Genomic DNA, 26747 nt, shown 5'->3' on the forward strand with positions numbered 1-26747 from the left:
CTCAGTTAGACTTTAGGGGTAGTTCCCGGTACCATCCTAGGTAGACATCGGGGTATATTTTATCGAGGGGTGGGGTGAGTGAATCTGATTTTTCAGATTGCAGGGGGGTGGTGACAGTGATCCATTGAGGGGTAGTAAGAGACTCTCTTTGCAAGAATGGTGGTAGGGGTACATGCTTTCAGATTCCTGGTCAAAGGGTACCGTGTAAAGACCCCTCAGAGGGTCACTTATCTTGGGATCTAGGGAGGTAGGGTCACTGATTGAGTTCAATAGAATAGGTAGGGGTATACTGAAGAGGGGTTCATTGATTCATGGTAGGGTGTCATTGTAGGGGAGGAGGTTGGGAGGTGTCTCACGCAATAATGCGCGCTTCTCGTGCGAAGAGTTAAGCCATGTCGAGAAGAAGAGAGCGTCGGGCAGATGTATGAGGCTGGAAACATGATAGGATAGCCAATGAGAAGTCACCAAGAGTGAATGCTTGTACACACTGACAACTTGTCGACTAGTTGATGTGGTTTGCTCATTGATGCTTTAGATAGTCACACAGCTGATCTTGTTGCGACTTGACTTTCACTGGTCGCTCACAATACTTTCTCCGCAGATTCGTTGCCCCCGAGTCTGTGCTCGCGCCCATCCCAGCACTTGAACTGCAGTTGGTCTGTTTTTCAAACAGCGCTTGTTACCTGACTCATCAAGAATGGAAAGCGGTACTGCCAGCGCCAACTCGGAGGCCCCAACTCTGTGTGCCGGAGGATGTGGCTTTTTTGGATCACCACAGTTGAATTCATACTGCTCAGTGTGCTTCAAGAAGACGCATGGTGAGGAAGAATTCAAGAGGAGGACAGGAAAGGCTACCGATTCTGCATCGAAAGAAACCATTTCCTACGGCGAGGGTAACAGCAAGGGTGAGCAAATAGTTGCACGATCAGAAGCTTGCAATCAAGCTCCTGAGGTTAAGCAGGACGATGGAAAGGATTTGGAATGTAACTCAATCAAAGATGACTTGAAGGAGGAGGAGGATGCCAAGATAGAATCTGAAACTGCTGAGTGTGCAACAACAGCCGAAACTGCAGATGACGAGCCCAAAACAAAGAAGATGGCTACCATTCGATGCGAGACGTGCAAGAAAAAAGTTGGGCTGACGGGATTTCATTGTCGATGTGGAGGAACTTACTGCGGGACACACCGATACTCGGACAAGCATGATTGCACTTTCGACTACAAGTCTCTCGGTCGTGAGCAGGTGATTCGTTGATTCTTTGAGTTGAAATGTTGCCATGACGATGGTCTCTCAGCTGGCCAAAGCCAATCCAACAATCTGTCCAGAGAAGTTAGACAAGATTTGAGCGTTTGTGACAAATTTTTCAGCACCCACGGCGTCATACTGGCGCCTTCAGGAAGTTAGTGTGAATATTCTCTTGTTCTTTAGTTCTCTGATCCCGGATAGAATGTGTTCTGTGCCAGTGTGTTTACTAATATCTCAACTTGGTTTCGTATAAATCAAATATGAACTCTCAACAAAGAAAAACTGCCTCGCTACAGACTTTCATTCAAGGCTTCGCAAGATGTCAATGGTGGGTCGGACTTGGGAGTGAGTTGGGCAGGAGGATTTCGGATCAGAATGGCTAAAATCTCCGCGCTGACCTCGAACAGCAGACCAATAAATCCCACAACGGCAAGAGGTGTAGCAATGTCGGACAGAAAATTGTAGATACATGAAACCCCAGACGTGCACTGAACCTGAGGAAAACGCTGTCAACAAACTGCAAGAACAACAACGAAGATAGCCTTAGTGCTGTCACACTTCAAAAGAGCAGTACAACAGCTCAACTCTTCGTGGCTTCGTTGGAATTCACAATCTCCGTAAAATCTACACAGCGGATGGTAATAACTGACAACCGATCTCAGTCAGAGAAGAAATGTCCCAAGGAATTCTCACGTGTCTGTCGTTGAATCGTTGTACGATGATCCTTGTGACAGGACAACAGTAGTTTTTCCTATACAGTGATTCAAGACACGTCATGGAAACTGAACCCCAACTGCAGACCTGCATAACATTTTGCTGGGAAGATCGTAGAGAATTGACTCCAGTCGAACATCCTGAGAACAGTCGTCAGCCCAGATGTGCAAGACACAGCGAAGCCAGCAGGACCTCCCTGCAGTGCTGTCTAGCACGTCATACAATCCTCCTGCAACTGACGCGCTGCTTCCTGCGGATCGAATCAGCCCCACTTGAGCAACGGAGCTCGGGCAACCTGTCGCTACAGCAATAGCTGCGCACCCGAAGCAGAATTGCAACAAGATGACGAGCGGCATGGCAACAGCATAGCATGCTAGCTGTTTCCTGCTGATCCATATGGAGCCTGCACGGCCAGCAGTCAGCACGTCACTGAGAGTACCGCGAGGGAGACACCTGAGTACCCCAGGATCGCACACAGAAACAGCAGGACACCTATCACGATCACCCCTATCGACGGAGCTAAGAAGAAGTTCATGGGGATCGTTGACTTTGAGCTGCTTTCGCAGTTGCAGCCCACAACTTGTTCCGACGACTGCGCACATTCGTTGGAACAATATTGCTCCACCTTGGACGCGAACGCCTTGCCTGCATCGGGAGAATTTCATTCAGCCCAGCTAATTCAAATTTAAGCAGCAGCATTACCATATTGAAGAGTAGCAGACCCCACACCCATGAAGATGACCGAGAAGATGACGATAAACCCGTTCGAGATCCAAAAGAGCTTCCTATTCGTTCTGAAGCTAGCCATAGCTACAGAACGGCTTCAATTCCACTGAATCATCCCATGAGTAGCTTGATTTGTCTTCTGGTCCGTGGAGACCTTTGATCTATCATCTGTTTAAACAATCCATCTTAGTATCAGAAAGAAAGAAACATCTCAACTGGGGACATCTTTTCTGCACCTAGGAGATTTTTATCGATCACTTCAAATCAATCGCGTCTTATTTTTCAATAGGATGCGAAAGCATACCAAAAGTTGTGTATCTTTTTCAATGCCTTCATCTTCCTTCTTCACTGCCTTCAATACTCCTTTCCTCTCCTCCCCATTCTCCTCTCCACCCCATTCCCTTCCACTCAGAACAATCTTGTCGTGCTTTCCGCCATGTTTCAACGGTAAGTCCGCGAATGATGGGAGACCGTGCCGGCGCCGGGAAATTTTACGGCAGGCCGAGGGCTATCAAAAGATTTCCGTTATATTTCCCTCTCGTTTTGTAACGGAAGGATCGCTGCTCCGGGGGCCATGCAGGCAGCGCCGACAGTGATGGCGGCGATGCTGGTGCAAGTGGCAGGGGCGACGGCAACATGGCGAGCTCATCCCTTCTCTCCTCACTCAGTGTACATGAAAGACCCTTCTCTGCTCCCTCTCCCTACCTCCTCTCCGTTCCACTCGTTGTCTTGGCGCTCGTCGGACCTGCGGCTCAGGGGTGGCGGGGTGCCGAGCTTATCCTCGCAAGCCTCACGATTCGCAAAGTTCTACAGTGAAGACGGTCTGACTGATCTGCCGATGAATGCTTCCTTTGCCATGGGCTCCGGGAGCGGCGACGAATACCAGGAGCAGGACTCTGCTTGTGAGGGAGAGCTGAACGCGTGGGAAGTTGGAAAGCTGCAACTGGAAGCATGCCAGGACATCATGGATGACTGTTACGACCGGTGGATAAGACCATGTGTAGAAGAACTCGAGAACAGAATCTTTGAAGGAGAGGAGGAGGCAGCGCGGAAGGGAGAGTTCCGCCCCTACAACTTCTTTGCCAAGGAAGCCACCTCGATCATTCAGAAGTGCAAGATCGTGATAGACAAGGCGGTGAAGGACCTGCAGACGCGGCTCGAGGTCATTCAGTTCAGTGCGGTGAGGGGAGGGCAACCAGTCAGCAGCATCGAGTTTGAAGACTTCAACGTGGACCTCAAGCACGTCCGCCACCTGACCGTCGAGTCCCATCGGTACCCTGAGCCTCTCGCTTCCCTTGGAGGACGAGATGCTAACCTTGCGATCCAGAGAGCTGCATGCCACCACCGACAGGAACATGGACAGGCTGTGGCAGCAGGTGAGATGAGCTCTCGCTGCTCACAGCCCACCTGGCGCTGACGGCTGGTTGGGCAGCAAAAGGCAGTGATCAAGGACTACTACGTGGAGATGTTTGAGCGAGGGATCGAGTGAGAGCAGATCGGATTCTCAGGGATGGGAGGACTGAGACTCTTTGCCAGGAATCTCATCGCTGGTTCACGGCAGTTCAACAAGACCTCGTCCAAGCTGGCGAAGAAGGTAAGGATGGGAGGAGCCTGTGGGGTGTGACCGGTTTCCGTCGCAGATCTACAAGCAGTGCGAGCACGAGCTGAAGTTGTCTGTGCCCAAGAACGGGAAACCGAGTTTCTGGAACTACACGCAGGACCTTGACGACATGAAAGAAGTGAGGCATTGCGACTCCTGCGCCTCTCCTGCCCCGCGGCCTTCGACTGACCTGCCACAGGCGATGATGGCGTTGATTCAAGCCAGACGGCGAGAAGCAGGACTGGACGATCTTGTTAGCTACTTCAGTGAGCTGGTAGAGCTGGTGAGAAGGATGGGGTTGGGAAAGTGACTCGCGGCAGGACGATGGTCAGCGAATGTTCTCAAGAAAATGGTGGAAGAATCTATTGATCCGAGGAGTGATCACCTATTTCCAGATGTAAGACACGTTCTCCTTCTCCCTCTCTCCTCCTCCTTCTATCAATCCAGTTGTCTCTTGCCTCTCTCCATCCCCTCGGCTGATGGCCTCCGCGTGCTATAGCTGTCAGTCGGCCTGGGCGTACAGGAAGGCGAGGAGGATCATGCTCCCGCCGAGGTTCTCCAAGGTGACAAGACAGAGAGGAGGGAGAAGAGATGGAGGGAATGGTCTCATGGTTGCTGCAGGCATGGATGGCTGCCGTGTTCCTGCCTTGGACCTTCTCGCCCGTCACCCTGGGAGACGTTCGGCCTCTCGTCCCAGAAGTTGTGGAGACAGCAGCAGCGGAGAGGAGGGAGAACACAGGAGGTGATGGGGAAGGACAGGACGAGACCCACGAAGCTGCAGCGCAAGCACAGCATGAGAAGCCAGAGGATGGAAAGGAACGAGCGACTGAGGTCAGGGAGAAGGAGAAGCAGGTGGAGGAGAAGGCGGCGGCTGGTGAGGGCAAGGAGCACAAGGATGCGGATCATGGAGGCTCGACGGAGCAAGAAATCGAGTGAGACGACTGTGGCAAGTTGGGTGTACGAGCTGACCGTGTGCTGGCGCAGGCAAGAATTCAAGGATGGGCTGTCGAGTCAGAGTAAGCTTGAGGAAATCTTCAAAGAATAAACATAGAAGGGAGGAGGAGAGGAAGAGAGGACGAGGCTCGCGAGCTGCCGAGCTGAATTATCCCTGCGCCTGCTGCTGGTCCTTGTTTCTTAGCGCCACCAGGCTCTGCAGCTGCAAGGCAGGATGTCAATACGTGGAGCAGGAGATGGTCATGGCAGCACTTCGCCCCTCACCTGCTTGACAGTATCCACGTACAGTGACTCGAGCTCATGGGAATTTTCTTTCCCCCGTGGTCTTTCTGACTGCATCCGCTCCTCCGTGGCAGCTTCTGGCCTGATCCAAGCTGCCATGGCAGGAGGAGGGGAGGGAGGAGGGAAGGAGGGATGAGCACGAAGGGGATGAGGGGGAACTGGAGGATAGACAGTATGGGGAGCGGGAGCGGGAGCAGTAGCTCCGAAGGCAGGAGCAGGAGCAGGAGCCCGCGTGTAAGGAGCACGGGGACGTTGGTTGAGGTCCAGCCAGGAGGAGCTGGGAATCGACGGAGGATGCTCGAGCTGGACTCGTTCTCTTCTCTCTACTGGCAGTTGAGCCCCCCGGGCATGAGGAGCATTGTGCTGCCATGGCTCGAAGGTCTCCCGCAGCGTGCTCGGGCCCTGCTTGTCCCTTGCAGCCTTGCCCTTTCTGTCCAGCAGCTCGCGGAGGCGGACGTAAACACCAGCTCTCTGTCGAGCCTCTGCCAGGGAGCTGAGAGCCTCGGGAGGTGGGAAGAGGACCGAAAGAAGCTCGGAGGTGAGAATGTAGCCAATGCACTTGGGGTCGAAGGCCAGAATAATCTGTTGGGGAGGTCACACAGGAGTTGGGGGGAGCGGAGGGAGAAGGGGAGGACTGGCGGAGCACTCGAGGATGGGAGGCGGTGAGGGAGCGAAGCTTCTGGGTTAACGGGGGAGAGGGAGAGGGAGAGGGAGCAAGGAGTTCTTTCACCTCTTTCACTTTCCCTTCGCCGCACCCGAGACTCTCGAGCTTCTCCTTCAACTGCAGCAGCAGCAGCACAAGTTCACTCAGCTCCCTGAGATTCACAACTACCGCATCCTCCTACCTGGTCGTGCTGGATCGATCCATGCCCGCTGGGGTCAAGAAACTCGCAGGCTCTCTCGCTCGAGTCAAACTTTGCCGTCACCAGCTGCGTCAGCTCTTTAACTGCCCCCGAGGGAGCTTCCCTGCTAGCGTCTGCCTGCGGGACCTGAACCTTCTGCCGTCTTGATCTCGGAGCACTTGGAACGACTTGCTTGGAGGGAGTGAAATCGACACGAGAGGTCTCCCTTCTCCTCCAGAAATCTCTCCAGGGCTCGGTTCCATACACCTTCTCTGTCCGATAGCTGTGGATCCTCTGCAGCTCTTCCGAGGGCCTCATGGAGGGCAGAAGCGCCTCGTCCCCCCGGCTGAAGACCTGCTGCAGGTGAGTCCTCTTGAGAGGCTCTGCGCCGACATGCCGGAGGGCATCGGAGGAGTGGAAGGCAACTCCCTTGATCGCTCCGATCTCAAGGCGAGGAACCAGATGGTCAGTCCAGGTCTCAAAGATCATGTGCTTGGACACAGCGTAGATGTCGGAGAAGGAGCTGCGGAAGTGCTCCACCTCCTTCACGTCCAGGTAATCCCCGACTAGCTCTCGGATGACATTCGCGATGGATCGCTCCTGGAGCTGGTGGTCGCTCGAGACCTTCTCTGCTCTCGTCAAGAGGACTTTGATATGGACGTCTTTGATAGACTCGCTCTCGAGCGTCTTCTTGAGGAGCTTCTCAGCCTCCTTGCGCGGCAGAGACCCTTGAAAGGTAGTGTACTGCTTGATGATCTCGTTGCGGAAGGAAGAGAGGACCTCCATGCCTCGCTCGAGCAAGACTTGTCTCAGAGTACTCTTCGCCATCTCCCAGGAGAACCCTTCGTAGTCGATCGCGTCGGTTCCTTCCGGATCGAGCACGTCGAAGATGGCGTTGATCACTTCGACGTCGGTAAGTTGCTCCTTCTTGAGATGGAAGATCGCACTCACAAACTCGTTGCGCGAGACTGTTCCATCGGCGTTCACATCGAACTTCCAGAAATGCTCTGCCAGCTGCTCCCACTCTGACTCCATCGTCCGCCATCCAACGTACTCCTTTGCAGGGAACTTCAAGCAGTTCAGCTCTCCTCGGAGCAGGCGGTCGTAGTCGTACTTCCCATCTGCTTGCATGTCCATCTTCTTCCACTGTTTCATGAAGGTGGTGACCTGAAGCTTTGTCAACCCCAAGTCTGCCCTCCCGAGAATGGTCTCCATTGCCGCAGCCTCCAGCCGCAGGGAGTTCGATGGATCGCACTTCCTGCACGCCAACATAATCGCCGACCACTTCTTCTGCATGATCTCGGCTATGGTTGACTGGCCGCATCGCCAACTGAGGGCATCCACGTCTGAGATCTCATCCTTCACATCTTGCAACAAGTAGTCGATCATAAATTCTGAGATCCCCAGCTCGGGCCTGCGCAGCGCCATTTCCAGCGCCGACCTGGGCAGCTGCAAGACATCGAATCAGCTTCACGTGTGCACAGAACGAGCTCAGACAGGAAGGGAGATAGCCGAAGAGGATGAAACAAAATCAAGAGCGTTGGAGTGTGGAAGTGGAGGAGAGGTAGGACAAGATCCGCGGCTCACCGGCTCCTCCGACTGAGCGGCTGCTGAGTTTAGGATCTCCACGATGGTCTCCCACTTGTTTCTGCACATTTTCTCTGCCTCGAAGGATTCGCCAGCAATGTACTTGCACAGCCCGAGGTAGTTGATAGAAATTCTCTTCGTCCCCCCTGCAGGCGCATCCTCCTGCTTTCCGAACGCGCTCTCATAGGACGAGACGATCATACCCGCAAGGGTGGACAGGTCGAAAGAGGGCTGGCTGTTTCTCGGAGGCGAGATCGATTGCAGGATTGAGAGCAAGTCTGCCTTGGGGATGAAGCCTGTCGGGGAACTCCTGGGAAGTTTCAGCTGGACGCTTCTCTGCACCTCGAAGGCCTTGCACTTGGCGAAGATGGACCGCCAGTTTCTTCGGAGGAACTTCAAGATTTCATACTGGTCGCCTCCGTTGAGGAAGAAGGGAGGTGACTTTTCAACACCCGTCGGGCCAACCCCGTAGACGAAGGCACCCCAGTTGATCTGCCCGCTGGTTGTTGGATCGAAATGGTCGATGGCGATTTGGACGTGGCGATCGTCGAGGTCAATTCTGGTCTGCCTCAGACATTTGCGGAACTGCAAAGCAACGTCAGCCAGGGAGGGGGACAGCAGGAACAGATGTGAGACGATGATGTGCATCGGGGAAGCGCAGCGATCAACAAGTCACAACATTCACCTGATCCCACGAGATGGTGTTTGACTCAGGCGCCCGGTTGCTGAAATTCCAGCAGGCATCCACATTCTCAAAGGCGTTGATCACTTTGTCCCACTTAGGGATCTTGCTTTGCGCATCGAAACCTTGGAAGGCCATATGGATCAAGAAGTACTCGGAGACATAGTTTTTGATCCAATCGTCAATGTTAACGGGGCCAAGAGACTTGTTGACCAACGCAAAGACATCGTCACGGCTGAGGGATCCAAGAACCTGATGATCAAACGCTTTGAGAAGACCAGATCGAAATTCCATGGGTGTCAGGACATTTCCAGCTTTCATGGTGTTTCTCTCTCGCAGGAGATACGATCTGACAGGTTGCCAATGGACAAGGAGCGTCTGTCTGAGCTTTGCATTTTCTCGCGCATACCGCTCAACGAATTCAGACCTTGCTATCGTTCCATCTCCATTGCGATCGATCACATCAATCAAGAAATGTATCTGTTCACTCGTCAACTGACTGCCCAGACTTGACACGTTCTCGCAAAGAATTTCAAACTCTGGATAAGTAAGAAGACTGCCTTGCTTCTCAAACTCTCGATCAAACTTTTCCCATATTGGAAAAATGATTTCATGGGCTCTCAATTCGTCACCTATGTACTTATCGAGGAAGTTGCGGTGATAATCGATATATCCGATATACTTTGGATGCATTTGAAAACACTTGTCCTCGTCCAATTTCTTAATGATGCTTTGTCGCTCATTGGCCTTGATTGATCTGTTGTCTACCATGACTTGCAGTGCGGAGCAGAAATCAGCTTTGGAGATGAGTCTTACTTCTCCTTGAAAGTTGTCTTCGATGACACATGGGTAAGTATTCAACAGCTGTAGTAAGTCTGGCCATCTATTCTGAACAAGGAGCACATCAAAGAGCACTTTTTCTGTGTCGAAGTAAACGTCTACGAACGATTGAATGAAGCGACGAATGTTGAGCGACAGGATAGTAAACTTTCCGAGGTCGTCCTTGTCAAGGTCACACCACTGCTGCTTCGTGCCATCTTTCTTCTTCATGAAGATATCGATTTCTTCGTCACTGAGCTCGTCACCCATCTTTAGGCCTTCCTGCAAGGCGATCTTAAAGGTCTTCCTGGTCAGGGACCCTTTCAAGTTGGTATCAAATTTTCTGAGGGTCACTTCGATGCCTCCACGTCCAAACCATTTGCTGGCTGGAAGCTTTTCACGAAAAAGATTTACTGCAAGCTCAACACTGTCGTCCTTTCCTCCAGATTCTTGCAGTTCGTCTGCTGACTTGAATATCCATCGCCCGTCGGTCTTTGAATCAAGACCGAAATGAACGATGAAATCATAGTAATCGATGTACATCCCATCTATTGATGCTGATCGCTTGAAAAGGGACTCGATGTCGTCATCGATTTTTTCGTCAACAAAATTATCAAAATTGGATGTGAGGGCTTGTTTCAAATCTTCCCTGGACAATCTGTTGTCCCGATCGTGATCGAGTGCTCGGAATGCTTCCGTTATGTTCCGACCAAATTTCTTCAACATTGCACTACGAAGTTTCTGATCAAACAAAGGCCTTGGATAAATAGCCTTTGGACGAATTTCGAAGTTGAAGAGAAACTCGTGATAGGCGATGAAACCATCTCCGATACTGTCACAGTAATCGAAAATCCGAGAAATTTTCTCATTGTGATCGCTGTCGCCCTCGAAGACTTTCAATCTGACCAGACCCTTATGAAATTCTTCTTTCGAAAGTCGACCATCTGCGTCTTCGTCCAGAGAATGGAAAGCCTGGATAGCATCATCAAATATTTCTCTCATTTTTTGTTTGATCGTTTCCAAATTTTCTGAGATCGAATCCCACTTATCTCTACGCAGATCACGGAGATCAATGGCTGCAAGCCTTTTCAGAAATTCTTGATAGTCAACTTTGCGATTTTTATCTACATCCAGCCAGGCCAGAAATTGTTCATTTCTGCCCTGGCTGATGTTCAAACCGGCTTTGATCAGTCCCTTGTGAATGTCATCCGAATTCAGCACTCCGAGCCCACTTTCATCCATCTCGTCAAAGAGTTGAGCAATATTTCCAAACGAAGAGAGTAGATACTTTGCTATCTCGGTGTCAGAAAAAGTATCGTGCTTCCCGTCTTGAACTGAAATCGCGTTGTGTTTGTTGAATGTCTCCAAAAAATGTTCATAATCAATGAATCCAGTTCCTTGTTTGTCCGATCTCCTGATAATTTCGTCGAGTATTTTCGAAGGAAGCTTGAGCTTAAGCCTGTTTTCAACACCTTTGCGGAATTCCTCTCGAGAGAGCCTGCCGTCATGATCGACATCCATTCGCTTGAAAGCTTGTAACAGCGATTTGAAATTCGAGCGCATCGCTTTGTTGATTTTCGCTTCGACTGTCCAAATCTCAGCTTCACTTGCGGCTCCAGTGCCCGTAGCTTTCTGATTGTTAGCCTGCCCGACCTTCTTGATTTGTGCATACTCGTGATATAGCACGTCTCCAACGTCATTCTTCTGTGCATCTCGAACATACCATTCAACATCTTCCGCCGACATTCGAGGCTCAGTTCTAATCAGCGCATTCCTAAAGCCTTCCACAGTGACCACTCCTTTGGGAGTGCCCATATCCAATGCAGCACATTCTTGGATCAAAACATCCCACTTGCCTTGCATCGATGCGGGCTCATCGTCTAGAGGGGCCCCTAAGAGCCGCATCATATCATCGATCCATCTATTTCTTGCGCTGAAGTCCATGGCCACTCGTCTGGATCGAACGGATCCTCGATCCCCAAGGTCCTTTCTTCTTTCAAGAAGAGGAACCCTCTCACGAGCCCCCTTCACAACCCGATCGGAATTGAAGTCTACGATAAAGGCTTCAAGGTGCACTGAACCCTCCCCGTCCTCGCCATTGTCCCGAAGACTCAGGTCAAGATAGTCCCAGCACTTGACAAAGTCAGCTTCTGTCTTTACTGTGAACTGGTGACCGTTAGACTCGTACATGAAGGTAACCGGTCGACCGTATTTAGACTTCAGCGTTTGGAGGAGCTCTGAAAAGGACACTGACGCTTCAATGGCGAAATTCTTCTCCACACCTTTTTCATCTTTGCATTCCAACAACACCTCTGAGAACGATCTTTTATTCGTTGAGGCCGCCCCCGCCTTGTGCCCGGGTTTCAAATAATTTGCCTTTGCGTCCCCGCCTTTCGGCCCAGATTGCAGACCCTTTCCTTTCCTTTTATCTACGGTGAATGTCGATAGGAACTCTTCTAAAGTAATGATTCCATCAGCGTTGCTGTCGATGTAGTCAAATAGGTCTTCTAGCACGGAATCAGAAATATCTTTGAGACTGGGCTCATTCAAATTCCGAATGGCTTCACAAAACTCGGTTTTATGGAGCTTTCCATCAGAGTTTGAATCAAACACAACAAAGGCATCGAAGAGCTCATCGAAGAGACTTTCTATGGCCTTCCTGACTGAAGGTATCACTTCTGATATTGCAAGCCTGGAATTTGCCTTGCCAGCGGAAGCTGCTGCCTTCTTTTCAATTCCATGCTTTTCAAGGGCATTGAGAAAGTTCTTTCTTCGCTTCACCGCGGCATCCAGCAAGTCGTCGTGATTTGATCCGACAAACCAGTCCACCCCACTGGTTGTTTGAGACATCGCCTAGTCTGACGGATCGAATCTGCCGCAAATGTCTTGCTCCTTGTCAATATAACCTTGTTCCACGTCCTCCCCCTCTCTTCCTCGTGCTTGTCACAGGTTTCGCCAGCTCTCACTCAACAACTTCTTCACTGAATTTCTCCCGCCATTTCCCCTCGCTAACCCATGTCCCCATTCCGCTCCCGCTACCCGCCATTCCGAAGTTGGCGGGCCTGGTCGAAAAACCAATTAGCTCCTTGAATTCAAACCAGTAAAATAGATGAGCTAATATCTATTACATCTAAAGGCTTTAGCTCCCTTGATTATGAACTGCTGGCCTCCTCGTGCGTCTTTCTACCGCAATGCGCGCGGCTCTTCCATGCCTTCTCATGGCGCTCGCGCTCCTCGCTCACTGCGCTGAGGCCGCTCCATGCAGCTCCTCAGATGTCAGCATAGTGCAGGTACCCTCCTCTGATCCTCCGACCTTGTCTCAATGCCTCTCCCCTTCCGTGTCGAGTTTCCCGGCCATGCCGATTGAGTTCCCCCGGCCACACTGGGAGCACTGGATGGTTATGTCTGAGGGTGGTACCTGGCAGGACTCGGCATACACTGACATGGCGACCACTTTTATCCCAACCCGCGCGGGAGTGGAAGAGGACAAGACCGCTGTAATTGACCTAATCTTGACGAGGATCCTAGTCAGAGGATGCTGACGTCAGGAATTTTCCAGGTGTTCATCACCAACTTCAGGTTGTTTTGCAAGTCTGAGCAAGTCAAGGATGTGAATGTGAAGGCCTCTGTGTCCTTCCGCTCCGGCTCGGGATCCTACACCGTCCAGGTTGGAAGATCTGTGTTGCCAGTTAGAATTTCGTCTTATGGGTGAGACAGCCCAAGCTGTCCAACGTTGCTGTTCTCAAGGACGAGTCTGGATCTTATCAGGTGAGTCGGAATATCCTCCTCCCCTCACGATCTCAGAGGGTTCTGAATGAGCTGCTACCATGAAAGGTCTCCTTCACCATCCCTGAGAGGAGCATGCAGTCTGGGGAGTACAAGGTTCTTGCCTCGCAGCAAAGGGAGCAAACATGACGTGCATGCTTCAGGTTGATGTTTTCTTCGTCGGAGAATCATCCCCGGCCGCTTCCATCTCTCTCTTTCACAGGTTTCGCTGGCCACCCCATGGGCAAACACATAGTGACATGTTTGTTTGGAATTCAGCGTGCCAATCATCTCGGGAAGACACATGGAGTTCTTGGCCACCATTGTTCTGTTCTTCCAGGCTTATTACGTGACATTTCACTTGCACTCTCTTGCATGTGCTCACTTAATGCCACAGATCTCTGGACAATTCAAGACTTCGCAGTAAATTCAATGAAACAATTGACCCTTTTCAAGTAAACTCAAGTTGTATATCGGAGATCAGTCGATGACAAGCTATTCTTCGCTTTCTCTGTCATGTCAAGACATGATGACGAACAAAACATAACATAACATGGCCATGCGTTACACGATCATTTTGCTTTCTCTATTGCAGCGATGACTAGCTCCAAGGGCAAAGGAGATGTGGGGAGCGGGGATAACGGCAAGGAGATCAAGGACGAGGAGAGCAGGGACTCAACAGATCCGCGACGGTTCCTGACGTCGTGAGGGGCCGGAGCCTCGAGCCTCACTCGCCCATCGCCCGCTGGTCGACCCAGGCGGCTCTCCTCTATTTCATATGAGTGCTGTTCGATTTGGTTCCCGCCTGGACCTACGTCACCATTCCCCCTGCCCTATCGTTGTCTGCGGACCCCTGCCGCCTCCTCCTACTGCTCCCCCTCTCCTACCATCTTCCATCAGCTTTCCTTCACCCTGCTCGTCCTGCCCTGATCGCATCCCTTCCATCATCGCGCTGGAAATGTCTGACAACACAGCGCGAGCTGCCTCGAGGCAGGACGAGGCAGCGGACAGGAAGAAGTCAGCAGAGGAGAAGACAAAGTTCCTGGAGAAGAGGATCATGATCGACCGGCAGCTCGGGAGGTCCCGCCATGGTTCCTGGCAGTTCCTGCGTCGGAACGCGGATCTAGCGTTCGAGGACTTCGCTGAGAGGATAGGAACTCCAAGGGACCGTCCCGCAAGGGATCAAGTCCTACCACTCAGTGCGAGGGGAACAAGATCGACCTTTGAAGATTGGTCTGCATTCCGAGATGATGCTTCCTTGCATCCTGCAAGGACGCCCAGGCGCCATGTCGCCCGGTCCTCCTCGTCCCCAGCCAGCTGCACTCCTCGCAACCTGCCATGCACGGAGAGCTTCAAGTGCATCCCGGACCCCAGGTGGAAGGAGATCTTCAGCCGGTCAGCCAAGGAGTTTGAGAAGGCCGTGCAACTGGAAAAGCTGTATGCACAGAAGATGTTTGCGTACAAGGGAGAGCAGGTGTCAAGGAAGCGAATCGAACTCAACACGCCCAGGGCTGCCAAGGGGGACTAGCAATGTGTTAGGATACTTCAAGGGCGAGGCAGGATAGACGGTGAGAGGGTGGAAGGCAGGGAGAGCAAGACATGAAAACATTTTCTTAAAAGTCAACCTATTCGTACAGGTGCATACTGTCCAACCCCACATCATGGCTTTCGTCGTGCTCGTCGTCAAGAGAGTCGTCGAGGTGCGGGGGCCCGCCATGATGAAAGTCTTCTCCTTCGGGCATGTAGTCGTCATGGTACATCCCCTCTGGATCGCCGTGGAGATGGTTGTGATGGAAGTATCCCTCGTGAACATCCTGGGCGGTGGAGTCAACAGCTGCGTGGTGGCGCAGCACAGCAGGGGAGACAAGCACCTCATGCAAGTCACGCAGATGCATCTGGAAGAATTCGTCGAAGGAGACGTGCGAGCTGTTGTCACTGAGAGCAACGGTCAGGAGCTGACGGCTCAAGGAGCGTTGCCTCACTGATCAAGGTCGGCAAAGATCTCGTCGATCATCTGTTTGGTCTGGAGGATTCATCACTCAACCAGGGAACAAGCCTCTGCCAGCAAAGGTTCCAGACCTCTTCCGGTGACATATCCTGCTCTGAGCTCTCAGAGTTGTGCTGTGCGACGTGGTTTGTCAACTGGGTAGAAAAGTCAACATGCACAAGCTCGATCGTTCATGAAAGGAGAACCTCCTCGTACGAGACTTGCCCGTCCTTGTTGGAGTCCATGAGATCGAAGTCCTTCCGGGCTTCGTCCTTTGCCTCGTTCATCTCCGTCTCTGTGAGGTTTCCGACAAAACTGTGGAAGTCGTGGCCGTCCTCATAGTCTGGCTCCTGCGGGATGTTGTGGTACATAGCATGCAACCACTCCTCGAAGCTGATCCTGGAGTTGCCGTCTCCATCATCCTCGTGAAACTGCTTCTTCTGCAAGAACGAATGAGACGCTGACACACAAGGCGCAACGAAAGACCATGGTCTCCATCTGCTGCTTCTCCACTTCCTCCACGTTTCCCACCGAGCTTCCTGTATCATTCCCCGCCCCGGGTTTTGTCGTCCTCACGTGCGAATCCTTGAACAAGGCCTTTGCATACTCCCGCAGGTCCAACTCGCCGTCCTTGTTCAGGTCTGCCTCGTCAAAGAACCCTTTCTCCATTTCCCTCCAGTGTTCCTCTTCTTCCTCATCCATGACATGCACGCCCTGCCTCCCGAGCCCATGATCGTCCTCCAACGGGTAGTCTGGTGCTCGTCCATGGTCCTCTTCATCTAGATCGTGCTCGTACTTGTCTCCCAATATCCCTTCCATGAGCTCGTTGACATCGTCGTTGAATCTTGTTCGGGTGTCAACACTACAAGGATAGCACAAGCCTGCATCACCTTCGAGCCGCCGGCGGGAAGGTTTCGGAGTCAACAACTGGAGCGATCGTCAGGTAAAGGAACAGATGTCATGTTGTGTCCTTGGATACCGTGCAATAATGCAAACAGCGACGATGCGAGGACCACCCAGTAAAGGGCCCGACTGCATCGTACCCGACACATGCCTGTAGTGAGCAAAGAGAAAGCATCACTGTCAAGAGAAGAAGATGCACGATTCAAACCACAGAATCAAATTCCTCCTCTGAACCACTAACTCCCTCCAGCTCAATTCGAATCACTCTCTCTTCCATTCCCGACCTTTCGACTCTTTTCCCTCGCTGGCTAGTTCTTACTCTCCCAGCCTTCACAAAAACTCGCCAAAGTCACGCACTTCCCTCATCTGGCCTCTCCCCTCGCAGCATCTTTCATCTATCCTATCTCCTCCTGCTCCTCCCTCCCTCCCTCCTCTGCTCGTTCCATTGCCCATCGCTCTAGTTGAACTGCCATAGTCGCGTCAGAGGAAAAAAGAATTTTTGTTTGTTTTACACAAACTTGGTAGTGACATATTCGTGACTCCGAGGCTCCGTGATCCGATCCGATGATGCCGGATTGCGGCCGGGCCGGGGCGGGGCGGGCGCCGCGGGCCCAGTGCGCCCCGCCGCCGCCGGGGCGGCGGCCCGGGGCCGCCGTGACTCGTGTTACGAAGCCCGGGCCCCCCGGGGCTGACTCAGACCGATACGGGACTCCCGGACTTCCTGAGTCAACCCAGTGACCTAGCAGTCCGGTTCGAGTCCCCCACTGGCCCGCCGGACCTCGTCCGTGGCAAGTTACCGGCCCGGCGAGTTCCTTGGACCGTTCGCCGACTGAGTCGTTCACTCAGTGAACTACCGGTTCGGAAGCCGCTGAGCCGGGCCCGGGCCGCGGCCCGGCCCGGCGTTCTAGTCGCTTCCGAAGTTCAGCCGCCCGATCGGAACTCTTGGAAGTCACAGGCCGTTAGTGACTGCTTTCCCGGCTCCCCGACCACCCCTCCTTTCCTCTGAACTCCACCCCCATCCTCCCCTTCCTCAGCACCCCTATTTTGATACCCCCCTCTTTCCCTGCAAACTACCCAGTGCAGGGAAGGGTCCCTATCCTTTAGATGTCTTGCACCCTATGGTTGTGGACCCCACCCCCTGCTGGGATTCTGACCACCCCTACCATGTCATCACCCCCCGAACTCCCTTTGGACCATCAACAAATTTGTACCACCCTGCCTTTATGACAGGTAGTCGTAACATACCCCCTATTTCAGGCAAGATTTCCAGCAATTTAATACCCACACATGAATATTCTGACCCACCCCTCATGAGTGTACCCACCACTTCATCATCAGTACCCGTTCCTGCTTCACTTATACCCCTTGTACCGCGTACGCCCCCCACTGACCCTCCTCAGTCATCGCAATGCAGGGAGCCGGTGCTGCGTCGCGGTCAGCGATCGTGCTGTCGGCGCTTCTCATGTCATCCTTGTTGCTCCTTTCTAGTGCTAGCACTCAGCAGTGCTCCTCTCCTCTCCACCTGCGCGGCGGAGGAGTCATGGCGCCCCTGCAGTCCATCGCCAAGAGGGTTGGAGGTTTTCTTCGAACCGCTTCCTTCGGGAATCTTGACTCTTCAAACCTGGTAGCTCCAGAGGGCAAGGTCGATCTCTCCTACTCCGATGTGCAGCGTTTGAGGGGCGGGGTGCAGGTGTATCCTCTTGTTTCCCTTGCATGCTCCTTGCTGCTGCTGCTTTCTCCTTGTTGTCTTTGAGGGATACTTGAAATTCTCCACCAAGGATGTTCGTTACACCGCGGTGACTTGAATGTTCTTTTCTTGCAGATCATCTTCGATGATATTAGGAAGCTCATGGAGGAGGAGAAGCTCTCTGAATCCGCCATCAGGGTACAGCTTCATCGCACCCAACAGGCAAGGATCCTGACGTTAGCACAGGCCTTCCAGCAAGCCTACGAAGCCTTGGTCCGTGGAGACGACGGCATGATCTCAGAGCGAATGATCTCTCCTGCTCTTGACTTGCCTATGCTTGCCGATATCAAGCAGGTTTTCTCCCTCCGCCAAGTTGATGATGGTGCTGACGAGACTGTCAGGCCTCGATTCCCGACGACAAAGTCAAGGCTGTAAGAGAGCTTGACGCCTGATGGGCGACGGGCTGACATCTGGTTCCCAGCTTCTTGGACAGACTGTCATCTTGAAGCTCAACGGTGGTCTGGGAACGGGAATGGGTCTGGAGAAGGTGAGAGGGTTGCATGGCGGGCGGGGACAGTGTCTGAAAGCGAGGCACAGGCCAAGTCCCTCCTTGAAGTCAAGGGGTCCGAGACCTTCTTGGACTTCATTGCCAAGCAGGTGAGCTTGACAGTCTGACGAGGATCCTGCTGGTTTGAGAGACTGCAGGTGTTGCACTTCAGGAAGACCAAAGGAGACGTCCGCTCGATGTTCATGAACTCCTTCTCTACCAGGTCCTCCCGTGACGCCGATGGGAGAGGACTGGGAGCTGACAGCCTTGCTCGCAGCGCCGACACCAAGGATGCTCTCAAGGGACATCCAGAGTTGGTTCAGGGAGGATGGTGCGCCACGCGAGCTGCTCGCTCTCTGTCCTTGGGATCGCGCGCTTAAATGATGCAAACAGGGAGGTCGTCCAGAACAAGGTCCCCAAGATCGATGCCGAGAGCCTGCGCCCAGCCAAGTGGCCAGGTAGAAGGCATGGAGGAGAGGATTGCAGCGAGACTGATGACTGGGCTCAGCAAACCCCACCAAGGAGTGGTGCCCTCCCGGTCACGGTGATCTCTACCCTTCCCTTGCTGGATCAGGGATGCTCGATTCCCTCCTCAAGGTGAGCGGGGAGGCAGGACAGCAATCCGAGGTGTTGTGAAGAGGAGAGGCAGGATGGGGTGAAGTACATGTTCGTCTCCAACTCGGACAACTTGGGAGGTACGACTTGTCATGGTTAGCCAGCTGGAATATGACGGGAGTGAGCGCAGCCACCCTCGACCTCGAGCTCTTGAACTTCTTCGCTCAGTCCGACAAGTCCTTCTTGATGGAGGTGCTGCTGTGCGAGGGAGGATGGGCTGTGTCTGAACTTCCACGTTTCAGGTGTGCGAGCGCACGGAAGCTGACAAGAAGGGAGGACACCTTGCCGTGAGGTTTGACGCCTTCGTCCGACCTCAGTCCCTCTCCTCACTGCCTCCCTCCCACCTGCAGGAAGCAGGACGGCCGCCTCCTCCTTCGTGAGTCGGCTCAGTGCCCACCAGACGACGAGAAGGCCTTCCAGGATGTGTCCAAGCACAAGTACTTCAACACCAACAACTTGTGGATCCGCCTGGACAAGCTGAAGGAGGTTCTGAGAGCATACACTTGGTTGCTGGACTGAGCTGCTGGGAAGGTGTTGGACAAGAACAATGGAGTTGTTCCCCTGCCCATGATCAAGAACGCCAAGACCGTGGATCCCAGCGACTCCAAGTCAGCTGCTGTCTTCCAGGTTTGAGGAGACGAACCCCTCCCCTTCCCCTTCGCTCTCTCTGACTTCATTCCAGCTGGAAACTGCCATGGGCGCAGCTATCGAGAGCTTCGACAACTCTGGAGCCATCGTGGTCGACCGATCTCGTTTCGCCCCTGTCAAGACCTGTGCTGATCTCCTGAGGGTGCGGCTGGAGGAGGACGGCCCCGCTCCTCTCTCATGCTCTTGCTCCATGGCAGGTCCGCTCCGACGCCTACGATGTGACTGAGGACAGCCGCCTAGTGCTCTCGGCCGAGTGCAAGGGACAGGTAGGAGACTCCAGCTGGAGGGAGAGCCCAGCTCCTGACCCAGCTGTCAGCCGCCTGTCGTCGATCTCGACAAGAAGGAGTATAAGACGATGAGCGGGCTCGACAAGATGCTCAGCAAGGTGAAAGGAGCTCCTCCACCACAGCCAGACCTGGCTGCTTCTGACACTCCATGGCAGGGAGACGTCCCCTCCCTGAAGCACTGCAAGAAGCTCACTGTCAAGGGCAAGGTCTGCCTTCCCCACCTAGAGTGGAGCTGGAGCTGAGCTGGACCCCAGGTTGCGCTCGAGAAGGGCATCACCTTCAAGGGCGAAGTCACCATTGTCAACCCGACCGCCGAGTGGCGTATCCTCAAGGTGGGAATCAGCTGGGGTTTGACGCAGCCCTCCGCTCACAGTCTTTAATGCGCAGGCCGGAGTTTATGAGAACCAGACCGTCGAGCTGGTAGCGTCGCCTCCTCTTCCATCCTCACTGCTCCCTCCCATCTCCTCCATGCTCTTTCATCCCCCTCCCCCCCTCTTGAAATCCCTGTTTTCTTTCCTGCTACTTTCTCCTTGTCCCGACTCCGATGTTGACGAGCTTGACTGGCAGGGCGAGAACAGTGAGAAGTTGTAAGAGCCGGGCCCCTCGAGACCTCGGGAGGTAGGGACAAGCTTGTGGAGTGGAGACGAACTGATCGGTGTGGACAGGCCGACAGGGCAAACAACTTCAGTTGATCATGTGATGATGAGTGAAGACATACAGAGGTTGAACTGGAAGCTTTGCCTCAGTAAACACCTCCTAGTGATGAAATTGGTTTCCGACACGATACCAAACTCCTGCTCTTCCTCCCTTCACTTCACTCTCACTGGCTCTCTCTATCCTCACTTAATCCCTCCCATCCATACATGTACACCGACACCTTATTATCACTTCGCCCACGCGTTCAACGCGCTCATGGCGCTTGCAACGTCGCTCCTCTCGCATGCCGGCGTCGACATGTCTACCGGCTCTGAACCAGATGTCAGCTCACGAGTGCCTGGAGGGAGGAGAAAACAACCGACTGCGAGCGGGAAGGGGCCAAGGAAGAGGAGAGTGTCGAGTAGAGGCGCCTGTCATCGCATCAAAAAACCCCTTCCTCCCCTCTCTCGTGCTCTCCTCCCCTCTCCCTCCAACCAACCACCTTCCACCCCCTTTCCTGCCTCCTCCCTCCCCTCTCCCTCTTCACCGTGCCCTCCTCGAACGGATAGTTGACAGCCTTGTACGCAAGCCTCCACTCAGCGAGCGGCTGCAACCCTCCGCTGGTGGGAAACAGCTGCCACATCTCCTTCCGCATCGCCACCGTTCCTCTCGCATCCACCACGCTGGTGTCCGTCACGTTCCCTTCGTCCTCACCGTCAGCACTCCGTTCCTCAGGATCTCAGTCAGCGCACTTGAGATGAGCAGTCGGTATTCCCCGCTGCAGCCGCACTCTTGGCAGCCGTTGAGGTCGAGCGGCTCTGCCTTGGGGAGCTCGAAGTTGAGCTCGTAGTAACCAACTTGCCCTTCCTTACAGCAACATCCTCAGATTCCTCCCTCTCTTCCTTCAGCTCCTCCTCCTCCCTCCCTTTCCTCCCCCCTCCCCATCCTTCCTTTCCGCCTCCACCCCCTCCTCCTCCTCCTCACCTTACGCAAAGAAACGAGGGGGCGAACAGCATTGGCATCGCACAGTGTCAAGGCAGCAGAGTGATTCTTGCGAAAGGCGACGTTGAACGACAGGGCCTCATCCTCCGACGCCTGCGCCCCTTGGCAAAAGAGAGCAAGCCGAGCTGTGCAGCTGACGCGATCGGGGAGGCTGCTGAGGGTGAAGGAAGCGCTCCAGGCAGTGAGAACGTCGACGTTGAGGTTGGTGAAGGAGAGGGCAGGATCCATCCGAGGAAGGGAGACCCGGAGGTCATCGTTCTTGCACTGGGGTACGGAGGAGACGGCAGCGAGGAGCGCACCGGCGCAAAGGGAGATGCGGAGCCAGGCATCCAGTGCTAACTTGAGCATGGGAGTAGAGGTGTGCTGCCAGGAGAGGTGTGCTGTACTCAACTCATCTGCATCCCCTTCTAGGCCAGAGCAGGAGGGAGTAGAAAGGGACAGGGAGGAGGGCTGCCGCTATTCCCACTGTTGCCGCTTCTGCTGCTGGGCTGCTGCTATTCCCACTGCTGCTGGTGCTGGTGCTATTCCCACTGCTGCTGGTGCTGGTGCTGGGGCGAGTGCTGCTGCTGCTGCTGCTGGTGCTGCTACTGCTACTGCTGCTGCTGCTACCGTGCTGCTGCTGCTGCTGCTGCTGCTGCTGCTGCTGCTGCTGCCGCTGCTGCTGCCGTCGTTCTGCTGCCTCAAAGAGGTCAAGTTGACCTGCCGGTAAAACAGAGTACCCTCATCCCCCCACTTGCCCTTCCTCAAAACCCTCATCCCACCCTCATCCCTTCACTTACCCTCTCCGGATCACCCTACCCCTGCACCCTACCCTGCACCCTACCCTGCACCCTGCCAGAGGGGAGCACCCTACCCTGACCATACCCAGCACCCTACCCCTGCACCCTACCCTGCACCCTACCCTGCACCCTACCAGAGGGGAGCACCCTACCCTGGTTTCGAAATGTACTTGAGGAACAACGGGTGCGGTAAACCAGGGGTCCTTTCCTATTAGAATTGAAAGAAAAGGGAGGGTGGGTCGTTCGATCGTGCACTCGCAGTGGGTCGGAACAAATGCAGGGTGTCGTCGCGACGCTGAGCGGGAAGATGGCGGGAGGGATGAGGAGAGTAATGGTATCGAACTGGAGGTCAGGGTATCCAGCTATCTCCGCTCTCCTCCCTCCTCTCCCTTCCCTCCGCCATCGTCCCTTTCCTGAATCAGGGCAGTCTTCGTCGCCCCCACTCGCTGGATCCTCTGAGCCGACGGTCAGGTCGTGCACAGCTAGCGATCAGAGGAGCGCGTCCTTCAAGCTGCTCATGAAGAGAACCGCTGGGACCATGAGCCATGCCCTCGCATCCAGTGCAGGAGCCTTGAAAGGCCCCCCTGCCCGCTCCTTCTCCTCCCCTGCTGGGAACTTGAAGGCAGTGACTCGCCAGTCGCGGAGGAGGAACGAGAGGTACGAGTTCAGAAGACTGCGACGACCCCTGCAGAACGTGTACAAGCTCTCACGACCTCTCCGACCCGCCGAGAGGCTTCAAGCTCACAAGCTTGCCAAGAGATATTTCCCAATGGCGGTTGCGATGCGGCGCCTGGCAGACGATGGTAATGATTCATGAAGCAGGTGAGAGGAAGCATAGCTCGGCTGCTCAAGGGGATCCTAGACCGCAGGAGTCGCAGATACCTTCATGTCCACCGCCTCAAGATCCCGTGAGCCATGGCAACCTTGACGCCTGTGTGCTAACCACTTGCTCCCTCCCTAGTTTGCCATCCCTGATCCTTGAGCCGTGGAGAGAGGACAAGGTTTCCAAGTCGCCACAGCCGAGCGACGTGAAGGCTGACGGGAATGAAAATCCCCCTGTTGTCAAGCCGAAGGCTGTGAAGAAGAGCAAGTTAGCTGTGCAGGCAGACGGGGCTCAGGGGAAGGAGGAGGTGGTAAAAGTAGCGAAATTGCGGAGAAAGTCGGATGCGCCCATTACCGGCCTCAGTCAGGCAGACTTGGACGCCATCTTGGAGGGCACAGGCATCCCACAAGCAGCTGGCAAAGATGTGAAGCCCATCACGATCGAAGACCTCGGTCAGCCCGGAGATATGGTGGATGAAGGAATGCTTCCTCCTCGCAGGGGCAAGAAGAGCGCGAGACAGATGAAGCAGATGTCGTTCCAAGAAGAAGACGATCTCTTCGACGAGGATGAGGATGGGTCGGATAGGCGTCCTCCTCGGAGGGGAGGCAAGCAGCTCTCGAAACCGAAGAAGATGTCATTTCATGATGAGGACGATCTGTTCGACGATGACGATTACGAGATCGATGGACGTCCTGCTCGGAGGGTAGAGAAGCAGCAGACCGGGAAGAGAAAAGGCGGCAGAGCGAGGGAGGACGAGGACATGGACGAAGACGAGGATTGGAAGGAAAGGCGTTCTCCTCGCTCCCCCGGGAAGTATGGGGATGTACGAGAATTGGATGAGATGGACCACAAGTCCTTCCTGGCCTTGAAGGGCATTAAAGTACCAGGTGAGAGCGATCGAGTGAAGCGGGACGGCAAGCGACGTTCGGACAGTTCGAGAGTGTTCCGCAAGCCTCTCAAGGATGAGCGATGGGTGACAGACCGGAGCTCCGGCGGGTTCAACAGCAGCGGCGTCGTCAATTTCGTTGCGAGCGCTTCTACCAAGAGTAAACTTGTGCTTGCAGTCACTTGCCTTGTATGACTTGCACGAACAGTTACGAATCCTGAAACCTCCTGGATGAATCCCGAGCAAGAAGCGTCTTGGTGGGGAGGGCTGGATCGCGTGTGGATTGTAACTTTTGCGCAGGCTGGGCTATCAGGAGCTTGATGACGAAGATTCGGATCCCGTGGATGCGCGAGGAGGAAGAAGTTCGATGGGAAAGAGCCAAGAGGGCAACGAGGGCCGGAGGTTTCAATCTCAAAACAGATATGGACGAGACGAAGAATCAAGTGGTGGATTCGGCAGAGGAGGACGTAGAGGAGAGGGGAGGGGAGGGAGGTTTGAAGGAGGAGGAAGAGGAGAAAGCAGGGGAGAGGGAGGCAGGTGGGGCAGGGAAAGGTATGAAGATCGGAATGATGGAAGGGATGGGAGGGGAGGAAGGTTTGAAAGAGGAGGGTACGGAGACAGAAGGGGAAGAGGAGGCAGAGGAAGGTATGAAGATCGGGAAGATGGCAGAGAAAGGAGGGGATTTGAAAGAGGAGAGGGAAGAGGAGGGTTCGGAGGAAACAGGTTTGCACGACAGGGATCTGGAGAAAGGAGAGGAGGAAGAGGAAATAGGGACGAAAGAGACGGTAGAGACAGGCGGGAGAGAGGAGGAAGGGAGGAGAGAGGAGGAAGGGAGGAGCGAGGAGGGAGGTCTGGTTTCCGAGGCAGAAGAGGTGGAGACGGATGGGACGTCTAAGCGCGCCAAGGACGAGACGAGGAGGAGGAGGAGGAGGAGAACGAGGGAGGAGGAGGAGGAGGAGCTGGACTGTGCATGCGAGGAATCAAGTGCAGAGTGGAGAGAGCGCAAGTTCGAGACGAAAATCCAATTTTTTTTTCCCACAACAAAAGTTTCCATTTTTTTTCCCCCACAACAAAAGACTGAAAGCAAGGTGCCGTTATCCAGGTTTGAATTTGAATCTTGAACTCGTATTTTACACGCCATGCACGCGGGCAATGGATGGTTCGGCCCTCTCCCTTCACGCGTCTCCCACGTCGACAAACCTGATGAGACTGCCATTGGCCTCCGTCTGCCAGACGTTGAGCTCCTCGTAGCTCTTGATACAGTCCAGCAGCTGTCAAGCATGTCAGTCCTCCTCCTCCTCCTCCTTCACTCACTCACTCACTCACTCACCCTCCTCCTCCTCCTCCTCCTCCTCCTTCACTCACTCACTACTCCTCCTCCTCCTCCTCCTCCTCCTCCTTCACTCACTCACTCACTCCTCCTCATCCCCATCTCCTTTCCTTCCTCCTCCTTTCCCTCCTCCTCCTCGTGAATCATTATCACGATCATCACCACCATCCTCGTCCTCCGTCCCCTTCCCCCTCTCCCTCTCCCTCTCCCTCTCGTTACCTGCGAGCGAGTGAAGCCTTTCATCACCGCACGGCTCTCAAGGTCTGCAACGCGGATCGAGTTGCCCTCCCCAGCTGCGAGCGCCAAGTTTTTGGCCATGTCGAAGATGGTGGAGATGGGATCGTAGGCTCTGCGTGACGGTGAGAGGGCGGAAGGAGAGGGAAGAGGAAGAGACAGACGAGGAGGACGAGGAAGAGGGCAGGGACAGTGGCAGGAACAGAAAGCAGCAGCAGCAGCAGCAGCAGCAGCAGCAGCAGCAGCAGCAGCAGCAAGGATGGTCATACCTGTGACCTCCCTCGACCTCCTCGTAGAGCGACTTCTTGCTCTCGTACATGAGACGAATGGCCTCGTCAATGTCCGCCTGCTCCACTTCCTTGGAGAACCGCAACCGCGCAAGTCCCTGCGAAATGTTCAGCTTCTCCTCCTACTACTGCCACTACAACTACTCTACCTCCTCCTACTCTTCCTCCTCCTGCTACTCCTACTCCTACTCCTACTCCTACTCCTACTCCTACTCCTACTACTACACCACCACATCCACATCCTCCGTCCTCCCCTCTGGTTCCTCCTCTGACCTGCGAGAGGCGGAGGATGGAGAGGAGTGTACGAGCAGTGGTGAAGAAGTATCTTCTGCTGTCTGACTGCTCCTCGTCGGTCCTCATGGAGACGTAGGCGCCCGTGATGTACTCGGAGAGCTCGGCGGGGATGTAGGGGTCGACCGATCGAGCCTGAGCGATGTAGGCGCGCAGGAACTGAGAGTCGAAGACTTCGTCGAGGTCAACCTGCAAGGCACTGAGCCAGGCGGTGGTGGAGGAGGAGGCTGGAAGCGGGAAGGGTGAAGTGGGAGGGGAGAGGGAGAGGAGGACGGGACGACGCGGGGAATCGAAAAAGGAAGGGAAAGAGGAGAGCGGAGGGGCAACGGAGAGAAGGAGCTGACCTGCGGGGCGGCAGCGAAGCGATGGACGTGGCAGACGTGGCGGGCGAGGTTGAAGTCGGTGTCGGCATTGATCTTGTCCATGAGGAGGAAGAGGATATCGAACCTTGACAGGAGCGCAGGAGGAAGGTTGATGTTCTCCGAGGGTGATCGCCGAGGGTTGTAGCGGCCGTAGGCAGGGTTGGCGGCAGCGAGGACGGAGGTCCTGGCGTTGAGGGAGGTGGTGATGCCGGCCTTGGCAATAGAG

General features: G+C 54.2%; 11 protein-coding genes across 11 annotated transcripts in view; 6 read left to right on the plus strand and 5 right to left on the minus strand.

Moving 5' to 3' along the window:
* Positions 1-599: 599 nt before the first annotated feature.
* Positions 600-1422, plus strand: GUITHDRAFT_152079 (hypothetical protein). The gene is made up of 2 exons (XM_005834243.1): positions 600-1243; positions 1296-1422. Exons 1-2 carry the CDS (start codon positions 698-700, stop codon positions 1344-1346), a joined length of 597 nt encoding a protein of 198 aa, XP_005834300.1. The 5' UTR covers positions 600-697; the 3' UTR covers positions 1347-1422.
* Positions 1423-2009: 587 nt separating this feature from the next.
* GUITHDRAFT_162692 (hypothetical protein) lies at positions 2010-2792 on the minus strand (the record flags this gene model as incomplete). Its single annotated transcript, XM_005834244.1, has 5 exons — positions 2663-2792; positions 2414-2605; positions 2256-2363; positions 2153-2210; positions 2010-2100 (listed from the first exon to the last, which is right to left on the minus strand). Exons 1-5 carry the CDS (start codon positions 2766-2768, stop codon positions 2010-2012), a joined length of 555 nt encoding a protein of 184 aa, XP_005834301.1. The 5' UTR covers positions 2769-2792.
* A 468-nt stretch (positions 2793-3260) lies between these two features.
* Positions 3261-5222, plus strand: GUITHDRAFT_137506 (hypothetical protein; the record flags this gene model as incomplete). The annotated part of the gene is made up of 9 exons (XM_005834245.1): positions 3261-3958; positions 4014-4062; positions 4119-4171; positions 4223-4280; positions 4327-4425; positions 4486-4569; positions 4607-4683; positions 4786-4849; positions 4908-5222. 9 exons carry the CDS (start codon positions 3261-3263, stop codon positions 5220-5222), a joined length of 1497 nt encoding a protein of 498 aa, XP_005834302.1.
* A 5592-nt stretch (positions 5223-10814) lies between these two features.
* On the minus strand, positions 10815-12110 carry GUITHDRAFT_58965 (hypothetical protein; the record flags this gene model as incomplete). The annotated part of the gene is made up of 2 exons (XM_005834246.1): positions 10815-11017; positions 11864-12110. Coding segments are annotated over 2 exons (450 nt in total), but the record flags the coding sequence as incomplete, so codon positions are not given.
* A 517-nt stretch (positions 12111-12627) lies between these two features.
* Positions 12628-13691, plus strand: GUITHDRAFT_152080 (hypothetical protein). The gene is made up of 8 exons (XM_005834247.1): positions 12628-12742; positions 12878-12949; positions 13012-13119; positions 13170-13220; positions 13287-13334; positions 13382-13440; positions 13497-13566; positions 13615-13691. The coding sequence occupies exons 1-8, from the start codon at positions 12644-12646 to the stop codon at positions 13642-13644; spliced, it is 537 nt and encodes a 178-aa protein (XP_005834304.1). The 5' UTR covers positions 12628-12643; the 3' UTR covers positions 13645-13691.
* Positions 13692-14175: 484 nt separating this feature from the next.
* Positions 14176-14745, plus strand: GUITHDRAFT_106774 (hypothetical protein; the record flags this gene model as incomplete). The annotated part of the gene is made up of 1 exon (XM_005834248.1): positions 14176-14745. The coding sequence occupies one exon, from the start codon at positions 14176-14178 to the stop codon at positions 14743-14745; it is 570 nt and encodes a 189-aa protein (XP_005834305.1).
* A 64-nt stretch (positions 14746-14809) lies between these two features.
* Positions 14810-16247, minus strand: GUITHDRAFT_152081 (hypothetical protein). The gene is made up of 8 exons (XM_005834249.1): positions 16184-16247; positions 16095-16131; positions 15691-16048; positions 15411-15644; positions 15297-15359; positions 15200-15240; positions 15089-15152; positions 14810-15031 (listed from the first exon to the last, which is right to left on the minus strand). Exons 3-8 carry the CDS (start codon positions 16021-16023, stop codon positions 14843-14845), a joined length of 924 nt encoding a protein of 307 aa, XP_005834306.1. The 5' UTR covers positions 16024-16048; positions 16095-16131; positions 16184-16247; the 3' UTR covers positions 14810-14842.
* A 1685-nt stretch (positions 16248-17932) lies between these two features.
* On the plus strand, positions 17933-20656 carry GUITHDRAFT_93945 (hypothetical protein). The gene is made up of 22 exons (XM_005834250.1): positions 17933-17992; positions 18041-18148; positions 18196-18225; positions 18276-18341; positions 18392-18451; positions 18500-18564; positions 18619-18672; positions 18735-18799; positions 18850-18938; positions 18991-19036; positions 19087-19148; positions 19199-19248; positions 19307-19442; positions 19488-19583; positions 19639-19746; positions 19802-19870; positions 19921-19989; positions 20047-20097; positions 20146-20223; positions 20279-20311; positions 20459-20509; positions 20557-20656. Exons 1-21 carry the CDS (start codon positions 17957-17959, stop codon positions 20480-20482), a joined length of 1395 nt encoding a protein of 464 aa, XP_005834307.1. The 5' UTR covers positions 17933-17956; the 3' UTR covers positions 20483-20509; positions 20557-20656.
* A 119-nt stretch (positions 20657-20775) lies between these two features.
* Positions 20776-21877, minus strand: GUITHDRAFT_106777 (hypothetical protein; the record flags this gene model as incomplete). The annotated part of the gene is made up of 5 exons (XM_005834251.1): positions 20776-20858; positions 20907-20958; positions 21075-21229; positions 21280-21394; positions 21512-21877. 5 exons carry the CDS (start codon positions 21875-21877, stop codon positions 20776-20778), a joined length of 771 nt encoding a protein of 256 aa, XP_005834308.1.
* Positions 21878-22582: 705 nt separating this feature from the next.
* On the plus strand, positions 22583-24338 carry GUITHDRAFT_137512 (hypothetical protein; the record flags this gene model as incomplete). The annotated part of the gene is given in 3 exon segments (XM_005834252.1): positions 22583-23111; positions 23131-24018; positions 24226-24338. The coding sequence occupies 3 exon segments, from the start codon at positions 22583-22585 to the stop codon at positions 24336-24338; spliced, it is 1530 nt and encodes a 509-aa protein (XP_005834309.1).
* A 688-nt stretch (positions 24339-25026) lies between these two features.
* Positions 25027-26747, minus strand: part of MCM7 (minichromosome maintenance protein 7) — a gene marked incomplete at its 5' end in the record, with an annotated part of 4666 nt that continues 2945 nt past the window's right edge. Inside the window, 5 exons of the mRNA XM_005834253.1 lie at positions 25027-25288; positions 25567-25696; positions 25851-25966; positions 26142-26348; positions 26504-26705. Coding sequence (XP_005834310.1) covers positions 25193-25288; positions 25567-25696; positions 25851-25966; positions 26142-26348; positions 26504-26705 — 751 coding nt within the window. The 3' untranslated portion in view covers positions 25027-25192. The remainder of the gene's footprint in view (positions 25289-25566; positions 25697-25850; positions 25967-26141; positions 26349-26503; positions 26706-26747) is intronic.

This window comes from Guillardia theta (assembly GCF_000315625.1).
Source record: "Guillardia theta CCMP2712 unplaced genomic scaffold GUITHscaffold_26, whole genome shotgun sequence".
Lineage (NCBI taxonomy): Eukaryota > Cryptophyceae > Pyrenomonadales > Geminigeraceae > Guillardia > Guillardia theta.

Coding starts and splice junctions, on each gene's coding strand:
- GUITHDRAFT_152080 (XM_005834247.1), top strand. CDS start 12,644: ATGCGCGCGGCTCTTCCATGCCTTCTCATGGCGCTCGCGCTCCTCGCT. Junction 12,950..13,011: donor TGGAAGAGGACAAGACCGCT/GTAATTGACCTA, acceptor GGAATTTTCCAG/GTGTTCATCACCAACTTCAG. Junction 13,335..13,381: donor TGCAGTCTGGGGAGTACAAG/GTTCTTGCCTCG, acceptor TGCATGCTTCAG/GTTGATGTTTTCTTCGTCGG.
- GUITHDRAFT_93945 (XM_005834250.1), top strand. CDS start 17,957: ATGGAGGAGGAGAAGCTCTCTGAATCCGCCATCAGG. Junction 17,993..18,040: donor TCTCTGAATCCGCCATCAGG/GTACAGCTTCAT, acceptor ACGTTAGCACAG/GCCTTCCAGCAAGCCTACGA. Junction 19,584..19,638: donor AGTCAGCTGCTGTCTTCCAG/GTTTGAGGAGAC, acceptor ACTTCATTCCAG/CTGGAAACTGCCATGGGCGC.
- GUITHDRAFT_152079 (XM_005834243.1), top strand. CDS start 698: ATGGAAAGCGGTACTGCCAGCGCCAACTCGGAGGCCCCAACTCTGTGT. Junction 1,244..1,295: donor AGTCTCTCGGTCGTGAGCAG/GTGATTCGTTGA, acceptor ATGGTCTCTCAG/CTGGCCAAAGCCAATCCAAC.
- GUITHDRAFT_152081 (XM_005834249.1), bottom strand. CDS start 16,023: ATGGAAGGGATATTGGGAGACAAGTACGAGCACGATCTAGATGAAGAG. Junction 15,360..15,410: donor GGCAAGTCTCGTACGAGGAG/GTTCTCCTTTCA, acceptor TTTTCTACCCAG/TTGACAAACCACGTCGCACA. Junction 15,032..15,088: donor ATCTGCGTGACTTGCATGAG/GTGCTTGTCTCC, acceptor TCCACCGCCCAG/GATGTTCACGAGGGATACTT.